Source organism: Talaromyces atroroseus, assembly GCF_001907595.1.
Source record: "Talaromyces atroroseus strain IBT 11181 chromosome Unknown scaffold_21, whole genome shotgun sequence".
NCBI lineage: Eukaryota > Fungi > Ascomycota > Eurotiomycetes > Eurotiales > Trichocomaceae > Talaromyces > Talaromyces atroroseus.
In genome coordinates, this window is record NW_017971453.1 from 226557 (window position 1) to 252148 (window position 25592).

Genomic DNA, 25592 nt, shown 5'->3' on the forward strand with positions numbered 1-25592 from the left:
TCGGTCTAGTATAACAAACCGTCTAGCCTACAAGACTTGATCATGTTGCAGCAAGCTGGAAAGCCCTCTCAGTAGTAATTCATGATACTTCTATTGCATTGAAAGATGGAGAAATGATATATACCAGGTCGTTGGCTGCAACCAAGAGGATCTTGACGAGAAGACAATTTAAAATTATAGCTGCCCGGAAATCTGTCCAATCGGCAGCGACGCTCGGGATTACATAATTGCCCTAGACAATCGCACGCTACTATTGGTTTTGCATGGTGGGCCTCAAGGCTAGTTACAGCCAGTCACAACACGAGTTCGTACTTCTTCCCTCGTTTGGACTAGCACCGATCAAGCTATCGTAGCTTGATCGGTGAAGACATCCCCAAATGCCATGGCGGATTCTGCCATCGCCTTCCTATCATGTCACCATCACAGATTAAGAGGGTACACAGCGCGTTGTGTATTCTTCCATCCGGTCTCCGCTTCGCATCCTCTTTTCATACCCTTCCTATATAATCGCCATCATGCCTTCCCGGCGTCAACATGCCAAGTCTCGCCATGGCTGCTTGTCATGTAAGTCTAGGAGAGTCAAGGTAAGTGCGCCGCCTTATCCATCATTGGCCAATCAGCAATGAACTCGTTTCTCGGTGAGATGACCTGGCATTAACACAATATGCCAGTGCGACCTCCAGAGACCCGTGTGCGGTCACTGTTCTCGAAGAAAGGAACAATGCCGACTACCAAACGATGAACCGCAGCAATCCCAATCCTACACCCGCTTCCGTTGCCGAAATTTCAATTGTTTCCAGTGCCCTATCCACAAGAGTCTGTTGAACGGAGAAGAATTGCTGCTTTACAACTTCGTGTCGAACGTTAGTTTCACGTTATCAGATCGAACCGATTACCAGACGGTCTGGTCCTTACACGTCCCGCGAGATGGCCAGGATCACCCGCACCTCATGCACAGTATGTTGGCGATATCTGCGCTACATCTCGCGCAAACAACAAAAGCCAGAGATTATTCCGACGAAAGATCCTATGTGGATCTGGCTGCGCACAACTATCATCAGGCGTTATCTCTTCTTATTCCAAACGTGACCGTCGTTACTACTGGAAATTTCGACGCTCTGTATGCAAGCGCCATGCTCACTTTTCTGTTTAACATCGGACGTCTCAACTCATCCAACTCCGCTCGACTTCCCTACGACATCGCGGCGCTCTCTGAGCTGGGAAAAGGTGTCCTTGCTGTTCGGCTAGAGGGGGCAATGAGACATAAAATTAAAAGCTCGCAACTCATGCGTGAATACCGCCCTTGGGATTCTCCGCAGCCACTTCCAGACAGCATAGATCGGGCAATAAAACATATCGAGAATTTAGTACATTCGCTTCCTGAATCTAGAAAAAATAAGGACCAGTACATCCAAGCTACTCAACTTCTTCGATTCACATTCAACGCTTTGACTCAAAACCCTGAACAACCAGCAATGATTTTTATGTGGTTGGTGCTTGTTGACCGTCGATTTATCGAACTTCTGCGAGCTAAAGATACCATGGCCTTGTTGATACTAGGGCATTATGGTATATGTGCGTTTCAAATAAAGGATAAATGGTGGGCCGCAAACTGTGGGAGGCATATTGTTGCTGCGGTCCATGATATTCTCGATGATTCGGAAGCAATGGATATGGCAAGACGATGTAGGGCTTAAATAGCGGACAACAACACCACGATCGACGAAGTGTTCCTCTGTGGTAGTCAAGTCACCTCGCAGCAATTATTCAAGGGTTATGCCAGGACATGTCTGGTACTTGGACAATTTGATTTGTCACACGCTTTCGAGATGAAATTCAAAGACGCACAGCATTGATCCCATGCACGGAGCCTTTGAAGTTTGTTGAACTCGCATATGCGTGAACAAGGTGAATAAATCAGTCAGTGATATTCAAAGTCCCATGGTTTGTTAGTCATATACTGACTGTTTTAGACGTCGTCACGCAATACACACTCTTACGACGGTGTCATCCCACGTCATTCATGTGTTCTTGCAGTCCCTGTTTGCTGGTAGACCCTCGCTGCTATTAAGGTACTTTGAGTACAAGCAGTAGCTAAAGTTGGCAGCCAAAATAGCACTGGCTACATATAAATAGCCTTGCTTATTAGACTGTCCCGCCGTGCAGGCTCCTAGGATTCTGCCGCTCCGTCTTTCCCTCATTGACTGTCCATGTCCATACATGGGTGTGATTCTTTAATGTTTCGTAAACCTATACTATGAATGGTGTAGCGGGTTGAGGCACGCTGTCAAATGTATACTCCATATATTTCACTCCACTTCATGTGCCTCTGAATGAAAGCGATGGCGACAGATGCCAGCGAGAATAAATGACTCAATATTTATCTTGGTGTCCAAGTGACAGTCTGACAAATATCTGCAAAGGCCTAGGCATATGCTGCGGTAAGCGATCCTCGTGCGCGGGTTTTAGCAAGTCTGCGAATACGCTTATCCTTTCTTCCGCTATAAATACCTGGTTCCGTAGCGAAAGGTTGAACACGAGCATGCCGATCGTTATTTAAGAGAACCCCATGAATAGCATCTAGAAAGGAGCTTGAACAAGGCACGAGAAATGTGTTGGCGGGGTAATTTCAGCTAGGAATGTAACTAGACCGTATTTGATCCTGGTGAGGATTATTTTACAAGAGCCATTGAACCGTAAATACGGAGCATGGATTTTTCCAGGGCTAAATTTACCTTTAATGACAAAACGATGCGCTGTAAATTCGTCAGGCGAATTTGCTACTCCAAGTCGGATTATGGTGGTTAGGGCTAATTGAAAGCGACGCACCGCAGGAAAATGATGTGCTAACTTGTCAGGCACATCTACCCTATGGAAAGTAGGTAGTTAGCAGAGACTGAGCAACAGTGAAGCAATGTAGATCTTATAACTATAAAATGTCAGCTATTCCAAGTTGTCTTCTATGATCAAATGCTAGATGCCCTGCATATTATTCCACGCTGGCCAAGACCCGCATACCACTAACAGAGAAAAATACTTGAGGCTAGGCCAGATGATCGAATCTTCGAAGATGCAGGAAATGATCGATGTGCTGTCTGTCTGCTCTGTGTGATGACGTGGTGTTATTGTTGCGTGCGCTTCTCATTCCAATCATGCATATAAGCCACGATACTCTCGCTTCCTATGCAGAGATTCTTTATTCTTGACATTTACTCGTGAAAAGTCAGCGATTGAATATCGTCATCTATACTCTAACTCAGTAGACCGTCCGGAACAATCTACCAACATGAGATGCTTTGCTCTTACTGGCTTCCTCGCCGCTCATGCGGCCGCATTGAGGAATGTCATGTACGTTGACCAGTAAGTGATGCTATTACTCAGACCCTTGTTATGGATTTCTTAAGCTGTACGTAGTGAACTGATACTCAATGAAAACATGAAGGTGGCACACATCCAGTTTGCCGTCAAGCGACCTTGTATCTTCTGTGACGCATGCAATCATGGCATTCGCGCCGTCGGAGAATTTCAACAGCGGAAGCTCATTTACGCCATTTGAGTCTGTTGATACCTTCCGAGCTCGCTTTCCCAGCTCTACCAAGATCATGATTGCGATTGGTGGCTGGGGTGATAACGCTGGCTTCTCCACTGCCGCTGTGAGCGACTCGTCCCGTTCTACGTATGCGAGCAATGTTGCGGCTATGCTAGAGTCCACGGGACTAGATGGAGTTGGTAAGAGCCTTATCAATGTTTCACATTTCTTTGCTTCCCTGCTTACACTTCTTGTCAATCAGACATCGATTGGGAGTATCCAGGAGGGAATGGCGCGGACTATAAGCAAACTCCCAACTCGGAAAAGACAGACGAAGTGAACACCTTCCCGCTTCTCATTCAAGCCATCCGTGAAGCTATTGGTGAAGACAAGGTACTCTCAGTTGCAGTTCCTGGGTTAAAGCGAGATATGATAGGGTATACGGCAGAAAATGGCCCAACTGTCTTCGACACCGTTGACATGGTGAACATAATGAGTTATGATTTGATGAACCGTCGCGACAACATCACCAAACATCATACCAGTATCCAGGGATCATTGGAGACTGTCAATAACTTCCTTGATATTGGTATGAACGCGAGCAAGGGGAACCTCGGCATTGCATTCTATGCGAAGTACTTCACTACCGACCCTTCCTCGGACTGCTCGACGAACCCTATCGGCTGTGCCACAGTGGAACTCGAAGATGCTAGTGGGCAAGACACCGGAAAGTCCGGTGCAGTCACATTTGAGACGAGCCCTGAGGTCTCCAGCTCCTCCATCACCTCATCGTGGAGCAAGGCAAAGAGTAACGGCATCACGGATGAAGAAGCTGGTGGGCAATACTACTGGGACAGTGATGCACAGCTTTTTTGGACCTGGGACACCCCGGATTTGATTGCCAAAAAGTTTGATGAGATAATTTCCCAGAAAGGCTTAGGCGGCGTGATGGCATGGAGCTTGGGCGAAGACAGCCTTGATTGGAGTGAGCTCAAGGCAATCAATTCTGGTGTCGCCGCTGCTCAGTAGATTGCCATTGAGTAGAGTCGGAACAATCCTGTTAGGGATGCGGACGCCAGTCAATCCTTGGGTTGTCTTTCCTTCTCATACTCGTGCGCTTTCTAGCTTCAAGTTCCTGTACAGGCCTGCCATTCTTTGCAACAGTACTCTAATACCTAATTCGGGTGGCATGCTTTTTTAACGCTAGTTTACACAGCATCAGTTGAATATTTATAAAAACATAACTACTGTGCCAGCATGACAACGAAACAGTTCGGTGGCTAGATGCCTTGAACACTATGCTCCTTCTCCATATAATATATGCTAAACTCTCTCCGAGTTGGCCAAATTTGGTGATGTTGCAATTGTCTTTCCCAAAAGTATGGTTTGCAAATTTTCTAATAAATAGGAAGTAGTTCAATATGAGGCGGGACAAATGTCTAAAACAACAAATATAACAGTGATGAAACATAGCAAGAACTACCACTATGCAACAAGCAAGCTCAAATAATGTAGAAACAATCAAGAGAATAGTGCCAATCCTCACAATCCAAAGCGTGATTAAAACTTGCTCAAAACATCCTGAGTATAAGTCCACAAGTTCTTAGCCAATTCTGGACTACTGGCAGTCTCATCTAGCCTGTCGTCACTCAATCGTCCAACAGGCATGTAAAATCCTCCATTCGTTAACTGCTCTTTCTTGGCTCCAGCTGCCGCCCAAAGCTGGCTTAGGCGACCCTTATCTTCCTCCATAAAGGTCGCTCCCATTAACCATAAAACGATGATCACGAGTAACTTTAGATGTAAAGGAGGTCTCGTTGTCAAGGGGGTGTGCGAAGCACCTGGGTGGACAGATATGAACTTTATGCCTGAGTCTGCGTGGCGACGAGCAAGCTCAGCAGCATAGACAATATTGGCAAGCTTGCTTTGTCTATATTATGGTAAAGTTAGTCCCATATTAGTTCACCCCACCAAAAGGAAGATGGTGAGAAATACAAGGACGGCTTACCCGTATCTCAATAATGCTCCCATGAATCCTTTCTGCGGGGTACGAAGCGTGGAAAAGGTGACGCCATCCTTCGGGTGGCTTTTCCAAGCCGTTGATGTCAAGGACATAACACGTACATCAGAATTGGGCAATTGGGCAGTCTTTCTTAACACTGGTAGGAGCTCATTAATGATCATTGCATGACCCAAATGGTTGATAGCAAAGTGGAGCTCGAAACCATCCGAGCTCACGCCAGGAGGAATAAACATGACACCTGCGTTGCACCTTTGAGCAATTCGGAGTTAGTAGTTAGTTACTACTTAATCCTACATGTCGTAGTTATTGCGGTTAGATCGACTCACATGAGGACATCAAGCCGATCATTCACGAATTCACCGCAAGCTTTCTTTACGGAAGCTAATGATGTCATGTCCATTTTAATAAAGGTCGTCTGGACTAAAGGATGTTCCGTTTGTACTTCTCGAATCAGTTCTTGAGCTGCTTCGGAGTTTCGGCCACTGAAGTATATGTGTGCCGGATCATGCTTCGCAAGACCTATCACGGAAGCTCTCCCCAGTCCTGATGTTCCTAGAGAATATTATAGACTGATTAGCCGAGTCCGTAAGCAGGAGTATTCGCAGAGCTACAAACCCCCCGTTATAAATATGACCTTGCCGTGTAGGTTTGGGATCTCCTTTTCAGGATTGAAGTCGACAAACTGCTCGAGGTTAGGCATTGCGAATGATGTCGTATGATTGATAATCTTTGACGAAATTCTTTGACTTTGAAGAATCAGAGTCTCAAAGATTTGTAGATTGTTCACTGTACACCTATCCATTTCAAGAGAATATGCAAAAGGTATTTATATTTCGATATCCCTCGGGGTCAGCTTATCACCGACATTCTCGTCCGAAGCTAGCATCTTCATGACGAAGTAATAAAGGGATGATTTGTACTATTTGACCTAGACATCCAAAAACAATCTTTGCCTGCTATGCTAGTTATGTGGCATATGCGTTTGTAAGGCAGGATTGGATATACAGAGACGAAAACGTCAGATCTCACTAGCCGAGTATAGCTTAGTTCATATGCATGGTAAGCATCTAAGCTGTGGCACTATGCCGTATATGGCCACTGCAGATACACGCTAGGCTATGAATGGAATAACGCCCATGCACAATAAGCAGACTATGACGGCGATAGGCCAATCATAAGAAAGATAGCGCACCGTAAGTATTTAGCGCCTGACGCAGCCGGGCTTAACTCAGCGGAGATAACTGCGGAGTCGATATCCTTTGGTCGCGATGCTCCTCCTCCCTTACTCTGCATCCCGCTATCAACTGGTATTCATCGAAACTCGCATTATTGGAGCTGGAATATACGCTATGTTTCCCCCTAAAGAGGTACGACTCACATCAAACCTTACCATAGACATTTCTAGAAACTCAGTTGCGGGACTGACGGAGCACGCAGGCTCGTATACGAGATGACGACTGGACTGGGACACTTGACCCAGTTGAACGCCGCAGGAGGCAAAACCGCCTACATCAAAGAGCTTGGCGTAAGTCTCTCTATGTTTTATTTTATGTGTTCTCAAGGTAGGTAGTTATAAAAAACCGTTATACTTAGTCATCAATGTGATACAGGGCGGCGCCAACGATTGCAACAAATCACCGAGATAGAAAATCTGAAGACCGCCCCATCGAGGGCAGCGCTTGTTGAGCGGAGTAGTTTTCAAAGGTTAGCCTTAGATCATGTCAGTGGACGCCAGCGTATGCAAGTTACGTTGAAGCAACTCCAGAATTGGGATGCATTCTGGCGAATTTTGGAGACATTAGGAGATGCAGCGGGCACATTTGCCTTTTGGGCCGAGCTAAGGGCATGGCGAAAGTGGGAGTTAATAGCAGATGTACCTCGGTCTGAATCATATCACAGTCTACCTTTACAAACTCTCTGTGATCAGCCAATACGCGGTGCCGCTGCTTCCGATTTTGACTCACTTTTATTTCTAAACGAGAAATACTTGCTCCACGGTTCGGAGTACCAAGTCGATTTTCCACTTACGCTCGATCATGAGCTCTTTGTCTTAATACAACACAACACTCTGCGAGGACTGTTAACGAATATGGCAATATTAGTCCGTCTAAGCGGACAGGACTTCCAAGGATGGGATGACTTTTATACCGAGGACCTGCCAACCCCACCCGAAGAGTCACCACCATCACTGCAATTTACGTCTCTACAGAAGAAAGTTTCACATGAGACTTGGATCGATACGATCCCCTGGGCAAACATGCGTGACAATGTCATTAGGTATCAGGATAAGTTTGATCCTGATGCACTTTGTTCGGACTTCCTTGGCGGATTGGAGGAAGGGAATAACGATATCGAACGTCGTGGTATGATTCTTTGGGGGGATCCGTGGACTGAGACTGGATGGGAACTAAGTGAAAAGTTTATTAAAAAATGGTCGTTTTTGTTGCAAGGTTGCGGTGAGGCGATCAAGTCCACTAATAAGTGGCGAGCACTACGGGGAGAAAAGAGACTTGCACTCCATGACTAAAGTCATAGCTTCAAATCTAGACTGCAGGGGCAATGGGTACCTAGATTAAGTATGACTGAAATTCTAAAAACTAAGTGTTCAGAACTCCATAGCCTATACATACGCATTAACACACGTGGTTCTATGTCAAAGCGACCTGGCGAACAGTATCTACTTTTTCCCCGAGTTAATTTCTTCAAAGTCCCGTGCTTTTCACTCTTGAAAGACGTTATCTTCGCACAAGTGACGCACTGAGGAAATTCTAGCTTCGGCGCGTTCGGCGCGTTCGGCGAGCTCGGCGAAGGTGGAGACGCTTCGCCTTGTGGTGCAAGCGTTCAGATCTCCAAAATACTTGTAATGAATGTTACAATACGCACTGTGTAATAAAAAATACAGTATTCTAAGAAACCACAATTAATATTGAGAATAGTTATGGAATTGAAGCTAAAGATTATTGCTCTATAGTGCAACTTATACCAGGCTCCAGGTGAAATTCAAGCATTAGACCCCGCTGTCACTCCGAGTTGAATTCACATCATAGAATAGAGGAAAAATCTGTCCGCTCACAGTACTCCTTGAAAGAACTCATAGGGATACCAAACTATCCGTTTGTTAGCCATGTTATGTCACTTTAGTAGATTGTAATACCGAGATCACTTACGTCTGAAGGTCGCACTACAGTTGGGTCTGACCCATCGTATCCAAACTGTTGCCCAAACAAGACATTTTCGCCAAACTCCCGGCCTAATCCACCGGGAAGAAGCTTCATGAATGACTCGATTGTATGTTCTTCGTAACCACCAGACTGAACACCCTGAGACTTGGACCAGGTCTCAATATACGAGTCCCAGGACAACATCTCACCCACAGCAAGGAGATTGAGCCCTGGTTTTTCTTGCACAACTACCTTTACACATTTCCCAAAATCACCCTGCACATCGCCAAATGGAATTGGAATGTTACCTGGTCCAACACCACGGATTCGGTAGGTCCCATCAGCTTGCTAAATCAGACTTGTTAACCCAAGGCCACTTCATCAAGTGATATCTTCCACAGAATAAAAGATGACAAAACGCATTAGAAAAGAGGTCACTCACCTTTTTGGGTGTCGTTGGTAGACCCCACTGCCATAGCAGATTAAAATATATCGGGGCTTGAATCTGAGAGAATTTGTCTTTCAAACTCGGCAGGGCTTTGGCGTATTCTGCCACAACTGCCTTGGAATCCATATGATAGAGTTGAGTGAACTTTCCATTGCTCCATTTGCTTGCCATTGCCATGGAGCTGAAAACAAAACGATCAAGGGTTTTCGTTGCTGCTGCTGCATTGGCAAGGTTTTTGCCTTGTTTCACTTCAACTTCATAACAATACTGTGTAATGTCCTGTACTGGCTTCTTCTTCGCCATGCTTGTGGGATCTTGGAAGATAGTCCAAAAATCAGTAACCCCAAAGATGACATTGGCTCCCTGAAACGCAAGCTCCAGGCTCGATTGGTTGTCGAGGTCTGCCGAAACTATCTCAGCGCCTTTGGCCTTCCAGGCTTCGACCTTGTCAGAAGAGGGATAACGGGTCGTTCCGCGGACATTCCATCCAGGTAGCTGGAGAAAAGTGTTTGCAACGGAGCCCCCCTCAAATACAAATCAGCGACAGAGTGTGAGACGGTATATCAAACTATTCACCTGAACACCGGTAATTCCAATGACGATAATTAACTTTTCTGTATCCATGATGTATTCTTTGTAGAACGATTATTTTGTTATTCTGTTTGACAGTGCGAGTGAAGAGCGTTGGAAAGTTGGACAGTCATCGGCAAGTGCTATACTTATATATGTTTCCTAACAAGTGTTTCTGCTCAAATACTTTAATAAACACGCCTATCAAGCATAACCCCCAGCACCAATTACAAGCCATTACATCATGAACATATGTCTAGAGCTTCCAAAAGACTTGATAAGCACCGTCGAGTTGAACTAGATTAAGACTCCAACGTATTTGTCAGCTCGGCGAAACTAAAATCAATCTCAGCAATGGTAGTCCATGCTAAAACATTATCAACATTAGTAATAGCATGAAAAATGTACTCATTTGTGCTCGAGTTTGTCACTTGGTTGTTTGATGCGACGCGTTTAGGGGCTGAAATCATGTAACAGTATTACTGTGACGAATACTATTGTATGTTTGGTGGGTTGTCGGGAGCTAGTGAGCACACAAGGTCTAACTAATTAGGAAAGTGAGTGCAATCAGGAGCGCAATAAAGCCATGGAGAAGAGCACCAATGCAACAAGTTCTTGTGTACTATATTTGTCAGCGTGGAAGAATGCTTAGCTGAGCGCAAATGATTTCATCGATTTCTGAGTAGGTGCAATCAGACATCAATTCGTCGTGGCTATAAAACCCTTAATATTTCCGTCTCCAAGCGATGGCTACTACATACATTTCTCCATTTACAAAGTCAATCATATTCAAGCCATCTTTTAGAAGAATCAATATCAAACCCAAAACAAGGCCCACCTATCTCAACTTTCTGTTCAACCACCATGTCGCTGACCAAAGAACTCGAAAACACTTACGCCGAGTTTCAGAAGAATGCACCGCAACCGGTTCTCGACACGTTTGGCTCTGGTGTACAGGCACTAAGTGACGCTTTTGACCCCAGCAAAGTAATTCAAATTGGCCAGGAATTTCCAGATTTTGAGCTACAGGATGCAACTGGGAAATTTGTGACCCGAGACTCTCTGTTAAAAGAAGGGGCCCTGCTTGTTTCTTTCTATCGTGGCGAATGGTGTCCATTCTGCAATCTCGAACTGCGTGCCTTGCAAAAGCACCTTCCAGAATTCAAAGCAAAGGGCGTATCACTTGTTGCTATTTCACCTCAGCTAGCAGACGAGTCGCTGTCAACTGCTGAGAAAAATAGACTTGAGTTTTCCGTCTTGTCAGACGTGGGCAACAGGCTTGCATCACAGCTCGGGATAGTATGGTCTCAACCTGAGGCTTTCCGTCCCATTTTCGAAGGTTTCCAAATTGACTGGAAAAGAAGCTATGGCGATGACAGCCTTGAAGTTCCAATTCCGGCTACTATTCTCGTCAACAAAGACGGCGTCGTGCGAAATACTTTCATTGATCCTGCTTATACTAAACGATTGGAGCCCCAGGTTGCGTTGGAGTGGGCATCTAAGCTTTGATAGATTTGTCGCTTGTTGAAACTACTGCCATTGGGTTTATGTGGTTTTACATTGATAACTCTAGGCGTTATTCCTGCAATATCTGGATATGGGTCTTTGTCCGCATACAGTACGAGGATTCATGAGTAAGGTGCAAAGAAATCATGTATAGATGGTTGTATGCTTTCAGGCATTAGGGCCTGTCTAAGTTACTATTCTCTTTCTAGTGATACTATACAGAGGTTCTTCTTGGCTTATTGATGAAATTGAATGGAGAGTTATTTCCTAATGCCATCAGAGATCAATTTTGCTTGAGGAATTCTCCTGAGAGCATGTTTAATGCCATTAATCCGGTAGTAGATGTATTTATTGAGACGATGACTACCAATACCAACCATCTATTATAACGCGCTCGCCAAATATTTACAAAATCAAACCCTGAAATAAACAGGAAGGACCACCGGACAATCGAAACAACCCATCACTAATTCATATGTAGGAATCACCAGGAAATGTTTCGCGGAGGGCCATTGAGGCTTGTGCGAATGCTCCTTTATATCCAACTTGAAGAGACTATTCACGACAAATCTTTGGTTCGAATTTGATGCTGTCAGTCTTGCTTGTAATGTCAAGGATTTGAGAATTCTGACTTACATATATTCCAGAAGTTCCTCCGGTGGCGACCGATAAGTAGAGCTTATGATAACATGCTGTGTTTAGTGTATGACTGCAATCTCGGTAGCAGAGTGTTAACGAAGTGTATCCTTACATCGAACTTCTATTATCAATCGTAAGCCAGTGTCATTATATAATTTCATTGAAGGAACATCGGGTAGTTTCCTGTCACCATATAGTGCACTTACCTCATTTCCATCATCTATGAACACTGTACTGCACTGATCACCGTGTGTTAGTTCGAAATCTAGGAGACTGTAGGGTTCTGGCAGACTCACAGTGCCAACCTAATTATTTTCGAATCATGTCAGTTGTACGTTATTAGATCTCGGCATATCATTTGTATTGGAAGTTTACTCACGGGACAAGTACAGAAATCTCCATCTTCGGTGTACTATGGTCACAGATCAACTATTGGTGATACGTAACTCCCACATGGATGCAAGATTTGCATACAAATTCATCTTTGGTGACATTGACCTGATTTGTAAAGTCAAGCCGACAAACAGATCCGTAGCCTGCACACTGAGGAAGCTGACGTTTAACGACCTGCTTGGATTCCACAGACTGCCATGGGGAAGCAGTAACGACAGCTAGGAGAGATAGGACTAGCATTGAGAGACGAGACATGGTTGGTAAGGAGTCAGCTTAACAGCTTTCTTCGAGAATTCAACCTGAAAGCAAGTGTTTAGAAGCGTAGTATATCTTGTGTAAACGGTCACAATTTGAATTATGGACGTGATTGTGGTTGAATCAAGCACTCGGGCATATAGAAGCCTTCGGTCGGCATGGCTGAATTTATAGATGACGCACATGAGCATTCAATTGATGCAACTAACTCGGCGCAGATTTGATAGCTCCACTAGCGAGTCATGGAGTTAATAGTTAGTCGGAGATCTGCATTTGCTCGGTTAGGGGTCAAGAAATACCACAGGAGAACACTTGGATAGCGACAGAAGTATGTAGCAGTGTTGTACATAGTACTTACTCCATGCTACACTGCATGGGGAAATGTTTCGCCAGGCTTGGAAGCTTGATTACATTAATACGGAGTACGATACATGTGAACGTCCCTTGATTGAATTCGAAACGTGGGTATATCGAAAGCCTGTCAAAGCGTACGTAAGACTCGGTGGGCACTGGGTATAAGAATGGCGAATCCCTTCATGACTTCCGGACAAAAAAAAAGCAAAAAAGAATTGCTGTGGAGGCTTCTACTCCATACAAACACGTCGTATCAACTAACTATGCCGGAAGGCAACATGAATCACACAGGTTGTCTGTGTATGGCAATACCGAAGGTAGCCAGCCACATGGAGCTATAGTTATATAAATTTGTCCGATGTATGAAGTATAGATGTTTAAGAGGATTTAATCAGCGATCATGTTGTGTAACTACTGCATACCTAAGTATCGTAGTGACATATATTTTGTGACGACAGTCGTACTGAGTCAAATCAAAACCGTTCACACGTTTACCTTTTGCAATGTGCTTTAGGTAAAAATGCACAAATTTAACTAATAGCCAATGATTATGTAAACGTCGAGCTTTAAAATCCCATCTAGAATTGTATAACAGGCTGGCATTAGTTTGCCCCTGGGGCATTCTTCTAAGTGTTCGTTAGTCCTGAAAACCGAGGTGTTGATAAAACTACCTAAAGAGCAAACATTGCTCGTAGGGGTCATGCAGTCAAATTTACTAGGAAACAATCTCAACGTAGTTGGGAACATTGAATTCACCGCTATATCACTCAGCATAGTCCCCGCCTCGCTCTTTAGAATTAATCGGAGTTGCTCATTTTATTCAGTCCAGTTCGTTCTCAGTTATCAATAAAGGATTCGCCACGAGATAGCTCAGTTCCATTTAGATGACATGAACTAAACCAAATTATTTAGTAAATGTGCTGTTCTTCCTTTCATCTAAAACTCAGATCTCCCGGCGATTGCATCGTCTTGCTTCGGGATATTCGGGAAAATGGGAAAAGATTACCTGCAAGAGGGGCTCCCCTGCATATTTTTGTCAGCCTATGGCTACTAGCATGAAGGCCATATCTAGATAGTTTCTACTTGGTATCTGTTTATGCACTGTCCTTTGGGCAAAGGGCTCGTCCGACATAGCCAGCCATCGATCGGGCCACAATCGGAGAATACGTAAAATAACCGTGGCCCTGGTTGGAATTACAATTGGAGCATGGAATTATCTCTGTCGACGTAACTGCCCTTGCACAATGGACTCGGTTGGATTTCATACTCATATGTGCACCTGGGTATTTACATTCAATCACGTGTCTCTTTGCTATGGAGGCTTTTCACACATAACCTGCTCCCATATTTGAACTCAGACTTTGACCCATTCTTGTACTTCCACACTCAGATCCTCGGCATATTTCTTGGAGTGCCCAGAAACGCTCGAGATAGCATTCATTTCTCGTGTTGGTACAGGTACTATAATTATGGTCAATTCAAGTTATGTCAGACTCTACTGGCTCATGGCTCCACAAGTTGAGTGTAACTTACTATTAATTATTAATGAAGAGGGATTAAAGATGGTCATTAAGACAGCACCGATGCAGTCATGTATACGAACAAGTGAAACTTTCTTTGATGCATTTTTGGCACGGCCCCTATTTGTCGCATCTGTCCTTCCTCTGCCTGCACAGATCGCAGGGCTTCTTCCGAGTCGAATAGAGGTGAACTCGAGGCAGATTCAAATCTTCCGTTGCAACGGACGAAGTACAAGCGTAGCCTCCCTTGGTGCAATTTTGACAAGGAAGCCTTTTATCATACTTTATCTTTCTCACCCTGCAATGTCCACAAGGCGAAACATTTATGATATAAGTTCAGAGATATTTTGATGACTGACTAAGAGCAACCGATTCTCCGAGCTCTTTAAGCATCTGCATTTCTCTCCACACTAATTTCCCTGCCATATAATAGGCACTTCCAAGCCCACAACCTTTTCGAGTTGTTGGTTGCTTGCACTGACTCCATTCAAAGATATGAGCGAAGGCCGTGTATTTAGTTAAAATACTGACAAACCAGGGCCGCTCGGCCGAGTCCGTCGCCGCAATACACCCCATTGTTAGCACCCACAGAAGAATGGTGCTACTTTCTGGGACCGTAGACAAAATGCCACAAAAGTTGAGAATTTGAAGTTGCGCTTTGAGCTTGATTAGGAGAGGCAAAAAAGCGCCCCAACGCCAGGCAAAGGAAAAGGCACTTCGGCTATAAATCAAAACCGATATACGGCATATCTTATAAAGTCCACCGGCTTCCATTAATTCTTGCACTGATGGCAGACTAAGGATTCTATGCTGAAGAAGATTGTGCCAGTCACACATTGCCTGGTTATCTAGTCGTAGTATTTCCCCAGAGAGATATCTTCGAAGCGTAGATGTATAACCAGCTGTTGCTTGAAACACTTGGACAAGATCGTGTGTTCCTCCAGCCAGGTAGAGATTTGATAACTGAATTTGCAAACAGTTGGGGTCAGAAGAAATTATATCCCTGGAGGTCAAGATCGAGACTTCTAGACAATGGAAAAAAGGGAAGACTTGGAGTGGATAATGTCAATGTGGCATTAACAAGCATTCGACTGTTTAAGAGTGTCTCAGCGGTTGACGATTGAAGATATAATACCCGAAGAGATTTGAGAACGCATGGGCAGGTGAAAACATACTATGATATTGCTGTTGCAAGTCCTGGTACGCCGATATTATGAAGTCCTCCTAAGACCCCTTTGATGGGCCATGTGAGGTTCCCTGGCTCCGTGGATATTCTGCCATTGCAATCCTTGAAGTGGTGTGTGGAACGGTGGCTCCTTTGTCCAGTCCTTGCCAACCGATAGAACAGGCATCTCGATCATCATGAACACGGCTAGAATGGTTGCGTCTGTCTCAGCCGTGGCGGGATCTTTCAGTATTTTGTTCAATGCCCTGACCAAGTCTATATAGTACTTTTCCAAGAGCTTTTGCTCCTATGACCTGAAGGACACTATGAACTTTACCGATAGTAACGCTAAGGTGCGTCTGTGAGTCAACGCTGATACGGTCAAAGCCAAAAACACCGATTCATCGGTCAACGAGAGCGGAAACCATGATTCAATGTAGGGATTATTGGTATCCCCCGTGCGAGGCGTACGAGGCGTCATTATTTCAAAGCCTATTATGAACCAGTGTCAGGTGGATAGATCTCCAATGCTGTAGCAAGTTTCTAGGCATTAGCGCGCACGATATAGAAGGATCTTATCTGCAAACGAAAGGGGCAGAGACGACGGATATTGGCTCCTATTGTGGGAATAGTGCGTAAGCTGCATCTTATTCAAATTCCAATACCCTGGGAAGTGAAAGATCAGTTGCCTAATAAGTAAATATTATAGAATGATCGAGGGATTCACGTTACAAAGAGAATCTTCCACGTCTTGATTCAATCCGGAATTTACATTGTAGGCGCGATCGGAACAGGGCCTCTCCATCTTGAGCAATCTGTTCGCAAAGTCAAAGCGAACGAGAACGATAAGTGATAACGCTAGTTGTAAATGATGTCGCAAATCGACGTGCGCGAAGTTTGATATCCATCCAAGTGCGCTTTGCGCTAGTCTCAGATGAGGACGACGATGTTTACCATCATAACCAAAAAGCTGTAACTCTGTTACGACGCTATTCGGCAAGTGGATATGAATTACTATAAAACGACCAATGATATTGTATAAAATATTACGACCTGGTCGGAAAAGGCTTACTTTTCCGAACCTTGCGTGAAACATGCGTATTTGCTGGTATTAGCATCTTGACCCAATTAGGGTTTCTCATTCAAGGGATGCTAAACCCTACATCTGAAGGAAACCTTTTAATACGTAAAATCTATATTAAAATGATAGCTATGTAGTGATTGTGCATTTATTACTGGCCAAATGATGCTCTTTGAATTGTTGTCGGCATTGCTCTATACCCAAGTACATGTATGAGATCTGGAAAACACCAACCAATCTTTCTTTATAAGGTTCAACACGTATAACGATTTGCTCTTATACTGGAATGATAGAAGATCCTGGAAAGAAAGACCTAGGCCAAGTAAGCGCCCCCGTTCGTGGCGAGCTCCGTGCCAGTGACAAAGTTATCCTTCATGAAGTACAAGTATGCCTCCGCAACCTCTTCGGGATGTCCACAATCTTTGACCAACGTACCGGCAACCCATTTATCAATAGCTGCCTGTGGCATTCCTGATGAAAGATCTGTTTTGACAAATCCTGGAGACACTGTATTCACGCGAATGGGCGCTAAAGTCACAGCCAGGCCTCGCATGAGACCTTCCACGGCAGAGCCAATCGCCGGCGCAGCCCAAATCGAGGGCTTGTATGATTGTGCACCTGTGGTCAAGGTAATGGAAGATGTCTTTTCCTTTTTCATATATTTTTCGGCGTATTTGGCAACGGCAACGGCGCCATAGAAGCGGACAACAAGTAATGCTTCCAAATCATCCACGGTGCATTCGGAAAGAGGTTTCATGGATAGCGAATTGCCCGCAGTAAAGACGATATGGTCGATGGTAGAGCCATTGGCGGCGTAACTGAGAAGTCCGTCAACTGCGCTCTCAATCTGTGCTTTAATGGAAAGATCTGCCTTATAACCACGAATATGATTGACGTTGTCTGACGGAAAATCAGCGCGGAGCTGTTCGACTGATTTGGTGACCTTGTCAGATGATGACGAGCTTATCGTGATATGAGCACCTTCTTGAAGAGCTCCCCTAGCAACGGCGAGTCCTATGCCTGCTGTGCCTCCGATGAGCAGGACATTTTTACCGGCAAGTTTACCGCCGAGTCTTGTAGTGGTAAGAGTAGCCATTTCCTTGAATTGAATTCGTTTCGCAAGGAAGTCAACATCGATGAAAAACAAGTTTCAATCATGCAGAGAAGAGAAGAGACAATTTATAATTCCTGGGCGGTCGATCAGTTGATGAGGGGTATGCCTTAGTCATCCTTGGGCTGGCTCTTTGTCCTGGAATGCAAGGGTATTTAATGACACGTAAGAATCTAGATATGCAAGTTCGATACGTACATATTACATACTATTGAAAACATTCCTTGCTTTTCCCAGCACCATCGTGCAAGATCCCTGAGCATCGGCATCGAAGGTTTCACCAATTGTACATTGCTATACCCGAGTTTTCGTTATTCCCATACCACCTGCTAAGTTATCTTGGAATAGACACCAGCTGAGATTTGGATTTCCTATGCTAAAGAGACAAATTTACCATCATTGCCACACATAGTCCTTAATTTTATGCAAGTTTTCGGGAAATTATGCAAGCTAGCAAATGGATAATGTGTCACAAGAACGCAGTATGTATGTAACAATAGAAAAAGAAAAGAGAAAAAAGAAAGAAACCTACGTGCTCTGTCCGAATTGTCTACGTTCTCGTCTTATGTCCCATGTACTCACCCCGTTAAAACCTCAGTACTGCGTAGTGAGCTGGCTCCAAAACAAATCAAGGCGGACGGAGCATGTGAATCATTATTCCATCGAGTCGTTGTTTCACTTATCTACTCGAGAAGACTTCTACCTGGATGATGTGGTTATCAAAATTAGCTTCTAGAATATGACTTACAGTTCCTTAAATATTGCTAAAGCGTCTCTGAATATCTGTCACACGGAGGACAAGTCGCACGATAACCTAAAATATTGTGCGGAGTGCCATCTAGGTGCACGATGGTGGAAACGAGACCTACTAAGAGAAGAAATTTAGGAGCTTCAAGGGCACTTGGAAGACATTATTTGCAGTTTGCCAACCGTGGAAACTGGGTCAAGGATCAGATCTCTGCGATGAAGGCCTTAAAGATATATGCTAGATACTGTATGAGACAATAGAAAGTCGTACAACAATCACGTTTTCACTGAAGACTACAAGTGCTAAGTAAATTAACAGTGTCAAAACCATGCGGTTATTTTTCTGGTAGCAAGGAGGAGGAAATGGAGGGTTTCAACTTTACCCCTGATTCTTCTTGATAGTTGGCTCCAAGAGGGCAAAGGTAAGCGGTCTTTTCCACCCAAAGGTGTTGACTAGTAAGTAAATTGCTGTCATTCACAAGAGGTAGTTTTCAATTTATTCTTTACAGTCTAATCAATACATGTGTGCCACCGATTTTCTTTTGTTAATCGAAGACGGCCGCCTAAATACCTTTCACTGGAAACAAGTCAGTCCCTTTCCTTTTGAATAGACCTAGACAATAGCAGCATGACAATAGGATACACAGCAGTCATAAAGCCAGGTACAATGTGTCACATGGCTTCCGCCGAAGGCCACGATATCACGTAGACGTATGATGTACATAGCTTGGTCTGACATACTCAGCGCTTTCAGTGTCTCGGTCACAATGGACGAACGTTCTCCAAGCGAAAGAAAGAACATTAAGGGTAACTTATTGATTCCAATTTCATTGACAATATGTTTATAGACAACGAGATGACTGGATCAATGACAAGTGTCAAAGGGTACAATCAGAGAAAACATCTTATGCTCATTGAGGCAATATACAATGCTTCACATGGTGTTAATGCTTAGTCAAGAATAGATTGTTTTCATCACAGGATTGTCTCTATTGAGATGCAATGATTAGCCATTGCCATGGATGTGTGGTTTTTGAATTGCAGTTGCTGAATTCAAATAATATGAAACCAAACTGCGTCTGATTATGAAAGCCAGGCACACTTTTTTTTTAAAAAAAAAGTATTTATACAGAGATGTCCCCTTCAAACCACTAGAAATGTTTCATCACAACATGAGATATTAGCTCTTCTCACTGACATTCCGGGTGACGATTCTTACTCTACACAACCGTCCCAATTTCGACCTCAACTGGTTCAAAAGACACAAAATTATCAATATGGATGACATAGTAATGACTGATCCCCAACCACAGCCTTGCTTCATGTTGGAAGTCCTCGGCGATACCGATGAAAGGTCTACACTGAATAATGGCAACGAGCCAGGAAATCCGCTTCTGATTATTGAAGGGACTTACGATCTAATGCTGAAAATTGAAGTTGATAACTTTCCCTACAAATACCCAGCACACCACCTGAAAATTCAGGATGCAGGAATCTCAACCAACTACAAACTTGTGTATTCTCCAGGAACCCATCATAAAATGTGCGTGATATTCAAATCCGATGATATGCCCGAGAAAGAGCCACGGGCTGAATTTGGAACATTGGACGACGAGACCCTCCACCTAGGTCAGCACAAATTCTTGCCTGGAAGGTTGCACATCATGATTGTCGGGAACCTTGACCTAGACTTGGTGCCGAACGAGGAGGGATCTGATGGTGGAAGCAGTGTCTATGAGGGAAGAAACACACCTGTTTTCTTGGAATACTGGCTGCGTGTTTTGGATAAACCAAACACTAATGAATGAGCACTTTTGACACGGAGTACAATAAATTGTGCTCATCTTCATTGGTATCTAGGGGAAAGATTTGGAATTAGTCTCCTCCATGGACTTAGGAAGCGGGTGCATAGTTTTCGGATTTTTGATTAGCAAAATTGAACAAGAGTTTATGATAATGCATTGTAATGCTTTCTCATTTTCTAGATCGTACTTTCTTTATAGAAGATTATATATATCAACGCGAGATCTACAAATGTTCTGTAGAACATTTGATGTTCGTCGGCAGTTGATGATATATGCTGTCTTTGTCATAGATGCATTAGCTAGACATAAGAGAGGGACAGAAGCCATCCCAATAGTCGTTGCTTGTATAAGAGGATTAGTGCTAGGGGTACGGAGCATTCTGTCCCTCAAGTGTTAATTCCCGACGTCTTGGGATGCTCACTCATTGAATGGATATCCTACAAGCTGCCAGGCACTGCGGACCTTATTCACACGGGGACCAGAAACTTCAATTGTCAGATCAGGAAATTTATTGAATGAAGCGTGCCGACTGAGCTTCCTGCTTTTCAAAGCATTATACAAGATTTGCCCTGCTCCCTACTATGAGTATCCTCTGATTTTGGTTGTAAATGCTCGATTCGGGATACCCGAGTTGATGGGTATACTCCCAGAATCATCGCTGTAGGGATTTCTTTTTTAAAATCCTTCCAGCGGCCCGGCTGAGAGCCTTTTCCAATTCTCTTGCCCTGGTATACCCGTTTTTTAGGGTTGGCAATGTTTCGTAGAGCTCGGGCTTTGGGATCAGCCTCGCTCACGCATATGCCTTCATCAATTAGGCAGTTGGCGTCCTCTGCGGCCCTGCGGTCGCCTGGCTTTTCACCTCACTGTTTGACTATAATGCCGAAAACAGCAGCTATTGAGTCGTCGAGTGAACCGCCCTGGACATCATACTCTAGTGGACTTGTATATTTGAAAACACTGTAAGCTCATGAGCGATCACAATTAATTAATCAGTGAACCCATTGAAGAGTGTTCCGTCTCCGTGCCAAAAGGCGTTGAAGTATGATTTTGAATCATAGTGCACGAAGCCGTCGAGTTTCAAGCCTCGGAATTTACATGCCCCTACCATATGATAGATAACTATGTTCCGCGTCGTAGACGTTGCGTTTCAACTGACGTATACTTGTTTCAAGTGAGCGACGCTTAGTATCATTATAAAAAATATGACGTGCTGCTTCCATCTGTTGCGTCGGTGCATGCTGAGTGAGTTCCTCGTAGATGTAAGGTGGAATGATAGCCTGTGCTGGAGACGGTGGCCCGTGCCGAGGCTCACGCAGAGCCCCGATGATGCTTTCTTCATGTTAATGCCAAGTAATCTGGAGGTTGCTAATCAAAGAACTGGTTGTGCAACAGGCCTCAATCAGGTCACCAGGTACCTGGTTTTTCTCGACAATTATCCTAAGTACATGATCTGGCACAATGCAACAAATTGGCGCCATGTTTCTAAATCGGCGGGATTGTTGTCAGAACGATATTGTGAATCAGTATATTTGACAACACTATGTTTATTTCCCAGTGTCTGAAGGTCCTTCACATTTGAATTTACAGCTTATTTTTTCTTTTTCTTTTTCTTTTTTCTCTTTCTTTTCTTTTCATATAATCTTGAATGCCGGCACAGACATTTCTGAGATTTCCCCGAAAAATCGATGCACTCAATCGGTCATCGTGATATACACCTCCATGTTTGGTTCTCAAATAAAATGTAGGATGTTATTCAAAAAATGTGAACTGAGTAATAGTCATGGCTAAAAACCTTAACACAAGAGATTCCCCATTGATACTGTTATGGTTTCGTTAATCATGACCAAGATGCTAACTTAGGGCTAGGGCTATCACGCGCCGTGTAGCTCGTACGGCCGGGCCGGCTCGTTCCCGAAGCCGTCGGCTTTTCCCCGCGGGATTTCTGGTCTTCACACAACTAACTCTGTCTAGGCTGGGTCTAAGATACCCTCTAGAAGCAATGTTTCCTCATGTCCCGATGACTACTGGTGACCAGCAGCCGAAGCGACGGCGGGTTACTGTGGCTTGCATCTCTTGCCGGACACGAAAATCCCGGGTATGGCCCCTTCGCCTTACTGCCCTTCTCTTTCGCCATGCTGACCAGTGACAACAAACAAAAACATAGTGCGGTGGCCAACGACCAAAATGTGGCACGTGCAATGAGCTAGGGCTAACGTGTCAATATGTCTCGTCGGGACAAGCCAATGAAACCGTCGTCGTAGGAAAAGAGTAAAACAGACCACCATCAATCCTGAGATTGGTATCCTGCTGATGGATGCATGCCCTTCTAGACATTTTCAAGCGATAGAAAACCGGTTGAATCATCTCGAATCGCTACTCGGAAACGGGCCTGCCAATCGCAGTAGCACTAAGAGATCGTGGGAGCACATAGACACGCCGGAGCAGGACAAACGTGATTCTGTAACTCCCAACGTCATAGCTACGAGCGATGGCCCTGTTACTGGCTCGACTGGATCTGATGATCCCACGGATGGAATGGGACACTTTGTTTTCGCTGATGAGGAACATCGTGCTTACTTTGGTATTTGCTCTTGCTCTTTATGCTGTTACGAGACATTAACGAACCCTACAGGACCATCATCAAACATCGCCTTCACGTCGGACTTGTCGCGAGCGTTGAAACGTCTATCGCGCTCCCGCGGCGAATATTCTCCCGGAAGCATACAGAGATTGCCCGACTTTCATATCGCACGAGTCTCGCGACCGAGCTCACCTCTACCTGACGCGGTTCCATCCACAGCAAGTGGACACCAAGATGACACACCAGTCTCATCAATTTTCTATCTACCTCCCGACGAGGAAACATCGGCACTTATTGATCAATACTTTTCTAACACGGGCTTATTATTTCCCTATCTTCATGAGGAGACCTTTCGCGAGTCGTATAAGAAACTAAAGCAGAATCATGCTGCAACCCGCCGCACTTGGCTGGGCGTATTGAACATGGTGCTCGCTATGGCCACTCACACCACAGTTTTGCCAGTGGGCGAGTCTGAAAAACGTCAAATAAGGTCTGAAGCATTCTACCGTCGTGCTGACAGCCTATGTGCGGAGTATGTCATGAATGGAGCAAGTCTAGAAATTGGTCAGTTTCTATCCGCTATTCCCCACGGAAGTTTTGTATTCTAATGTTTTTGATCGTAAATAGTTCAGTATTTACTTTTAGTAAGTCAGTATATGCAAGGAACACGATCGTCCATTCAAACATGGGCAACGCACGGCCTCGCTGTCAAAGTAGCTTTGCAGCTCGGCCTGCACTCTAGCGAAACCTCAAAGCGGTTTCCTCCTGTCGAGCGTGAGATTCGAAAAAGAACATGGTTTTGTTGCATTGTTCTCGACCGGTACGTTTGCATGCTAAAAGTTTTAAGATCAAAACTAAGCCGTACTCGTTACTAGGAGTCTGAGCATGACCTTTGGTCGCCCTGCCTCGATACCTGACTGCTACTCTCGCCTTGAACTGCCCATCTATTTTGATTCCATTGAGCCGCGTGAGAGACAAATTGAAGCACGACGGCGATGTCGGTATAGTACTGATTTCTTCAACGCTACGATGTGAGTGCTTGCCTGCTCGAAAGGGAATGAGCAACACACGAAAAGATTCAAGGACTTCTAGTGACTTCCAGTTTCGCAGTCGACTGTATTCCATCATGGGAAAGGCCATTGAGTGCCTATATGACAGCAATTTAGGCGTCGATGACAAGATTCCTAACTATGAGTTGATCACGAGCGTTCTACGTATGCGGCATTCTTTAGAGGCATGGGTTGAACAGCTACCCACACACATGAGGCTTATCCAATCACAGAACTGCCTCGCGCAGCTGGGTAGAGATCCGTCTATCGATCGATCTCGCACCATTTTGACCCTCCAGTATCACAATATCAAATTGCTCGTTCACCGCGTGGTTCTTGTTCGACTTTGTGACTGCCTCGATGATTTAGACGCACAAGGTCATGATAGCTTGTGCCTGCGAGACATATCTTGGAGCACCGTGCATATTGCCCTCGAATCTGCAACTGAGATCATCAATATCGTCCGTACTTTCGTCGAATCTGCAGGGGTGCGCCGAGCACTGTTATGTCCGTGGTGGTTTTCTCTTTATTACAGTATGTATCATCTGTCATATTATTCTACTGATTTCCGACTCATTTGCCACAGTGTTTGACGCTGCCTTGGTCATTTTCACTATATACTTGCTCGTAAAGCGATCCGATTTTGTCAATCTTTCCCCGCCATATACCTTTGATTCGCTGAAGCAAACATTTATATCCTGTATCGAGCCACTCCGACGACTGGACGAGGGCAATCGGACAATTGACAAATGCTGTCGGTGCTTGCAAAGACTAGCAGAAGTACTGGATCTAATCGGTAGGGTATCTCTTTCTCATATGCTCAACATAAAGGAATTTTAGCTGACCATTCTCATAATTAAATAGAATCATGCAAACAGCCTCAACCCACTGCCCATGACACAGACTATTTATCGATACCGAAACACAATCATCTTGATAATCACAACGATAACTCCGTCGCAGACAAGGAAGTTGTTGACCCGAATCTTTCATTCCTAGACTTCAACTTCATGACCAATGAGCTGTTTGACGTGACAGATGGATTATTGCCGAATCGGGGATATAATCTAGAATTTCATCTCTAGGATGAAGTTCCAATTCCTTTTACGAGCCTGCACGTCGATAGTAGATGAGGATATCATATCCTTTGCAAATTGGGTTATTATGTTGATAAGAAGCTTGATAGGTGATGCCATGGAATTCTAAACCTAAAAGTCGATTGAAACCTTCAATTACCTAGAATCGGTCAAAAGGAAGAACAAAAACGGGACTTGGATGTATCTAGATGTTTACTGGCCTAGGGGGACATATTCCATTAAACTTGTAGCTTTTCGGCGATCCTCATTTGAATCATGACGCTCGCAGATATATCAGAAAAAGCATCAGTGGAAGTTCTTTCAAGCACATGAGAATGTAGTAGTAACGCCATCGTTCATCAGCGAGGAGGCTCTCGAGGCGCACGGAGACAATACTCAGCGGCGATCTAGTTGTTCCGTCTACGGCAGCCTATTCGTACAACCTTGCCAAAATTTGTAATGTATTGAAATATGATAATGCTATAAAAAACAAAACAATGCCTACATAGCTTACTTATAGCAGAAGCTAATCCATTTATGGATTAGTCTATATATATATAAAACTATATAATCTAATTT

The 25592-nt window shown here is 44.3% G+C and overlaps 10 protein-coding genes across 10 annotated transcripts, besides 1 other annotated feature; 6 read left to right on the plus strand and 4 right to left on the minus strand.

Moving 5' to 3' along the window:
* Window positions 1–534: 534 nt before the first annotated feature.
* On the plus strand, window positions 535–1697 carry UA08_09414 (hypothetical protein; the record flags this gene model as incomplete). Its single annotated transcript, XM_020265346.1, has 2 exons — window positions 535–564; window positions 672–1697. 2 exons carry the CDS (start codon window positions 535–537, stop codon window positions 1695–1697), a joined length of 1056 nt encoding a protein of 351 aa, XP_020115427.1.
* Window positions 1698–3286: 1589 nt separating this feature from the next.
* UA08_09415 (hypothetical protein) lies at window positions 3287–4558 on the plus strand (the record flags this gene model as incomplete). The annotated part of the gene is made up of 3 exons (XM_020265347.1): window positions 3287–3360; window positions 3443–3729; window positions 3792–4558. 3 exons carry the CDS (start codon window positions 3287–3289, stop codon window positions 4556–4558), a joined length of 1128 nt encoding a protein of 375 aa, XP_020115428.1.
* A 531-nt stretch (window positions 4559–5089) lies between these two features.
* UA08_09416 (hypothetical protein) lies at window positions 5090–6252 on the minus strand (the record flags this gene model as incomplete). The annotated part of the gene is made up of 4 exons (XM_020265348.1): window positions 5090–5459; window positions 5538–5801; window positions 5879–6104; window positions 6168–6252. The coding sequence occupies 4 exons, from the start codon at window positions 6250–6252 to the stop codon at window positions 5090–5092; spliced, it is 945 nt and encodes a 314-aa protein (XP_020115476.1).
* Window positions 6253–6820: 568 nt separating this feature from the next.
* On the plus strand, window positions 6821–8079 carry UA08_09417 (hypothetical protein; the record flags this gene model as incomplete). The annotated part of the gene is made up of 4 exons (XM_020265349.1): window positions 6821–6919; window positions 6958–7077; window positions 7115–7118; window positions 7163–8079. 4 exons carry the CDS (start codon window positions 6821–6823, stop codon window positions 8077–8079), a joined length of 1140 nt encoding a protein of 379 aa, XP_020115475.1.
* A 514-nt stretch (window positions 8080–8593) lies between these two features.
* On the minus strand, window positions 8594–9785 carry UA08_09418 (hypothetical protein; the record flags this gene model as incomplete). The annotated part of the gene is made up of 4 exons (XM_020265350.1): window positions 8594–8659; window positions 8720–9061; window positions 9156–9656; window positions 9738–9785. The coding sequence occupies 4 exons, from the start codon at window positions 9783–9785 to the stop codon at window positions 8594–8596; spliced, it is 957 nt and encodes a 318-aa protein (XP_020115474.1).
* Window positions 9786–10595: 810 nt separating this feature from the next.
* UA08_09419 (hypothetical protein) lies at window positions 10596–11240 on the plus strand (the record flags this gene model as incomplete). Its single annotated transcript, XM_020265351.1, has 1 exon — window positions 10596–11240. One exon carries the CDS (start codon window positions 10596–10598, stop codon window positions 11238–11240), a length of 645 nt encoding a protein of 214 aa, XP_020115473.1.
* A 676-nt stretch (window positions 11241–11916) lies between these two features.
* Window positions 11917–12524, minus strand: UA08_09420 (hypothetical protein; the record flags this gene model as incomplete). Its single annotated transcript, XM_020265353.1, has 5 exons — window positions 11917–11946; window positions 11989–11997; window positions 12083–12181; window positions 12256–12288; window positions 12351–12524. 5 exons carry the CDS (start codon window positions 12522–12524, stop codon window positions 11917–11919), a joined length of 345 nt encoding a protein of 114 aa, XP_020115479.1.
* Window positions 12525–16957: 4433 nt separating this feature from the next.
* On the minus strand, window positions 16958–17740 carry UA08_09421 (hypothetical protein; the record flags this gene model as incomplete). The annotated part of the gene is made up of 1 exon (XM_020265354.1): window positions 16958–17740. One exon carries the CDS (start codon window positions 17738–17740, stop codon window positions 16958–16960), a length of 783 nt encoding a protein of 260 aa, XP_020115478.1.
* A 2039-nt stretch (window positions 17741–19779) lies between these two features.
* Window positions 19780–20310, plus strand: UA08_09422 (hypothetical protein; the record flags this gene model as incomplete). Its single annotated transcript, XM_020265355.1, has 1 exon — window positions 19780–20310. The coding sequence occupies one exon, from the start codon at window positions 19780–19782 to the stop codon at window positions 20308–20310; it is 531 nt and encodes a 176-aa protein (XP_020115472.1).
* Window positions 20311–22529: 2219 nt separating this feature from the next.
* On the plus strand, window positions 22530–25022 carry UA08_09423 (hypothetical protein; the record flags this gene model as incomplete). The annotated part of the gene is made up of 7 exons (XM_020265356.1): window positions 22530–22564; window positions 22638–22888; window positions 22940–23452; window positions 23516–23708; window positions 23764–23919; window positions 23999–24471; window positions 24802–25022. The coding sequence occupies 7 exons, from the start codon at window positions 22530–22532 to the stop codon at window positions 25020–25022; spliced, it is 1842 nt and encodes a 613-aa protein (XP_020115477.1).
* A 413-nt stretch (window positions 25023–25435) lies between these two features.
* Window positions 25436–25592: part of a repeat region (Identified by RepeatMasker using a combination of RepBase library and repeat library created with RepeatScout) that runs on past the window's edge.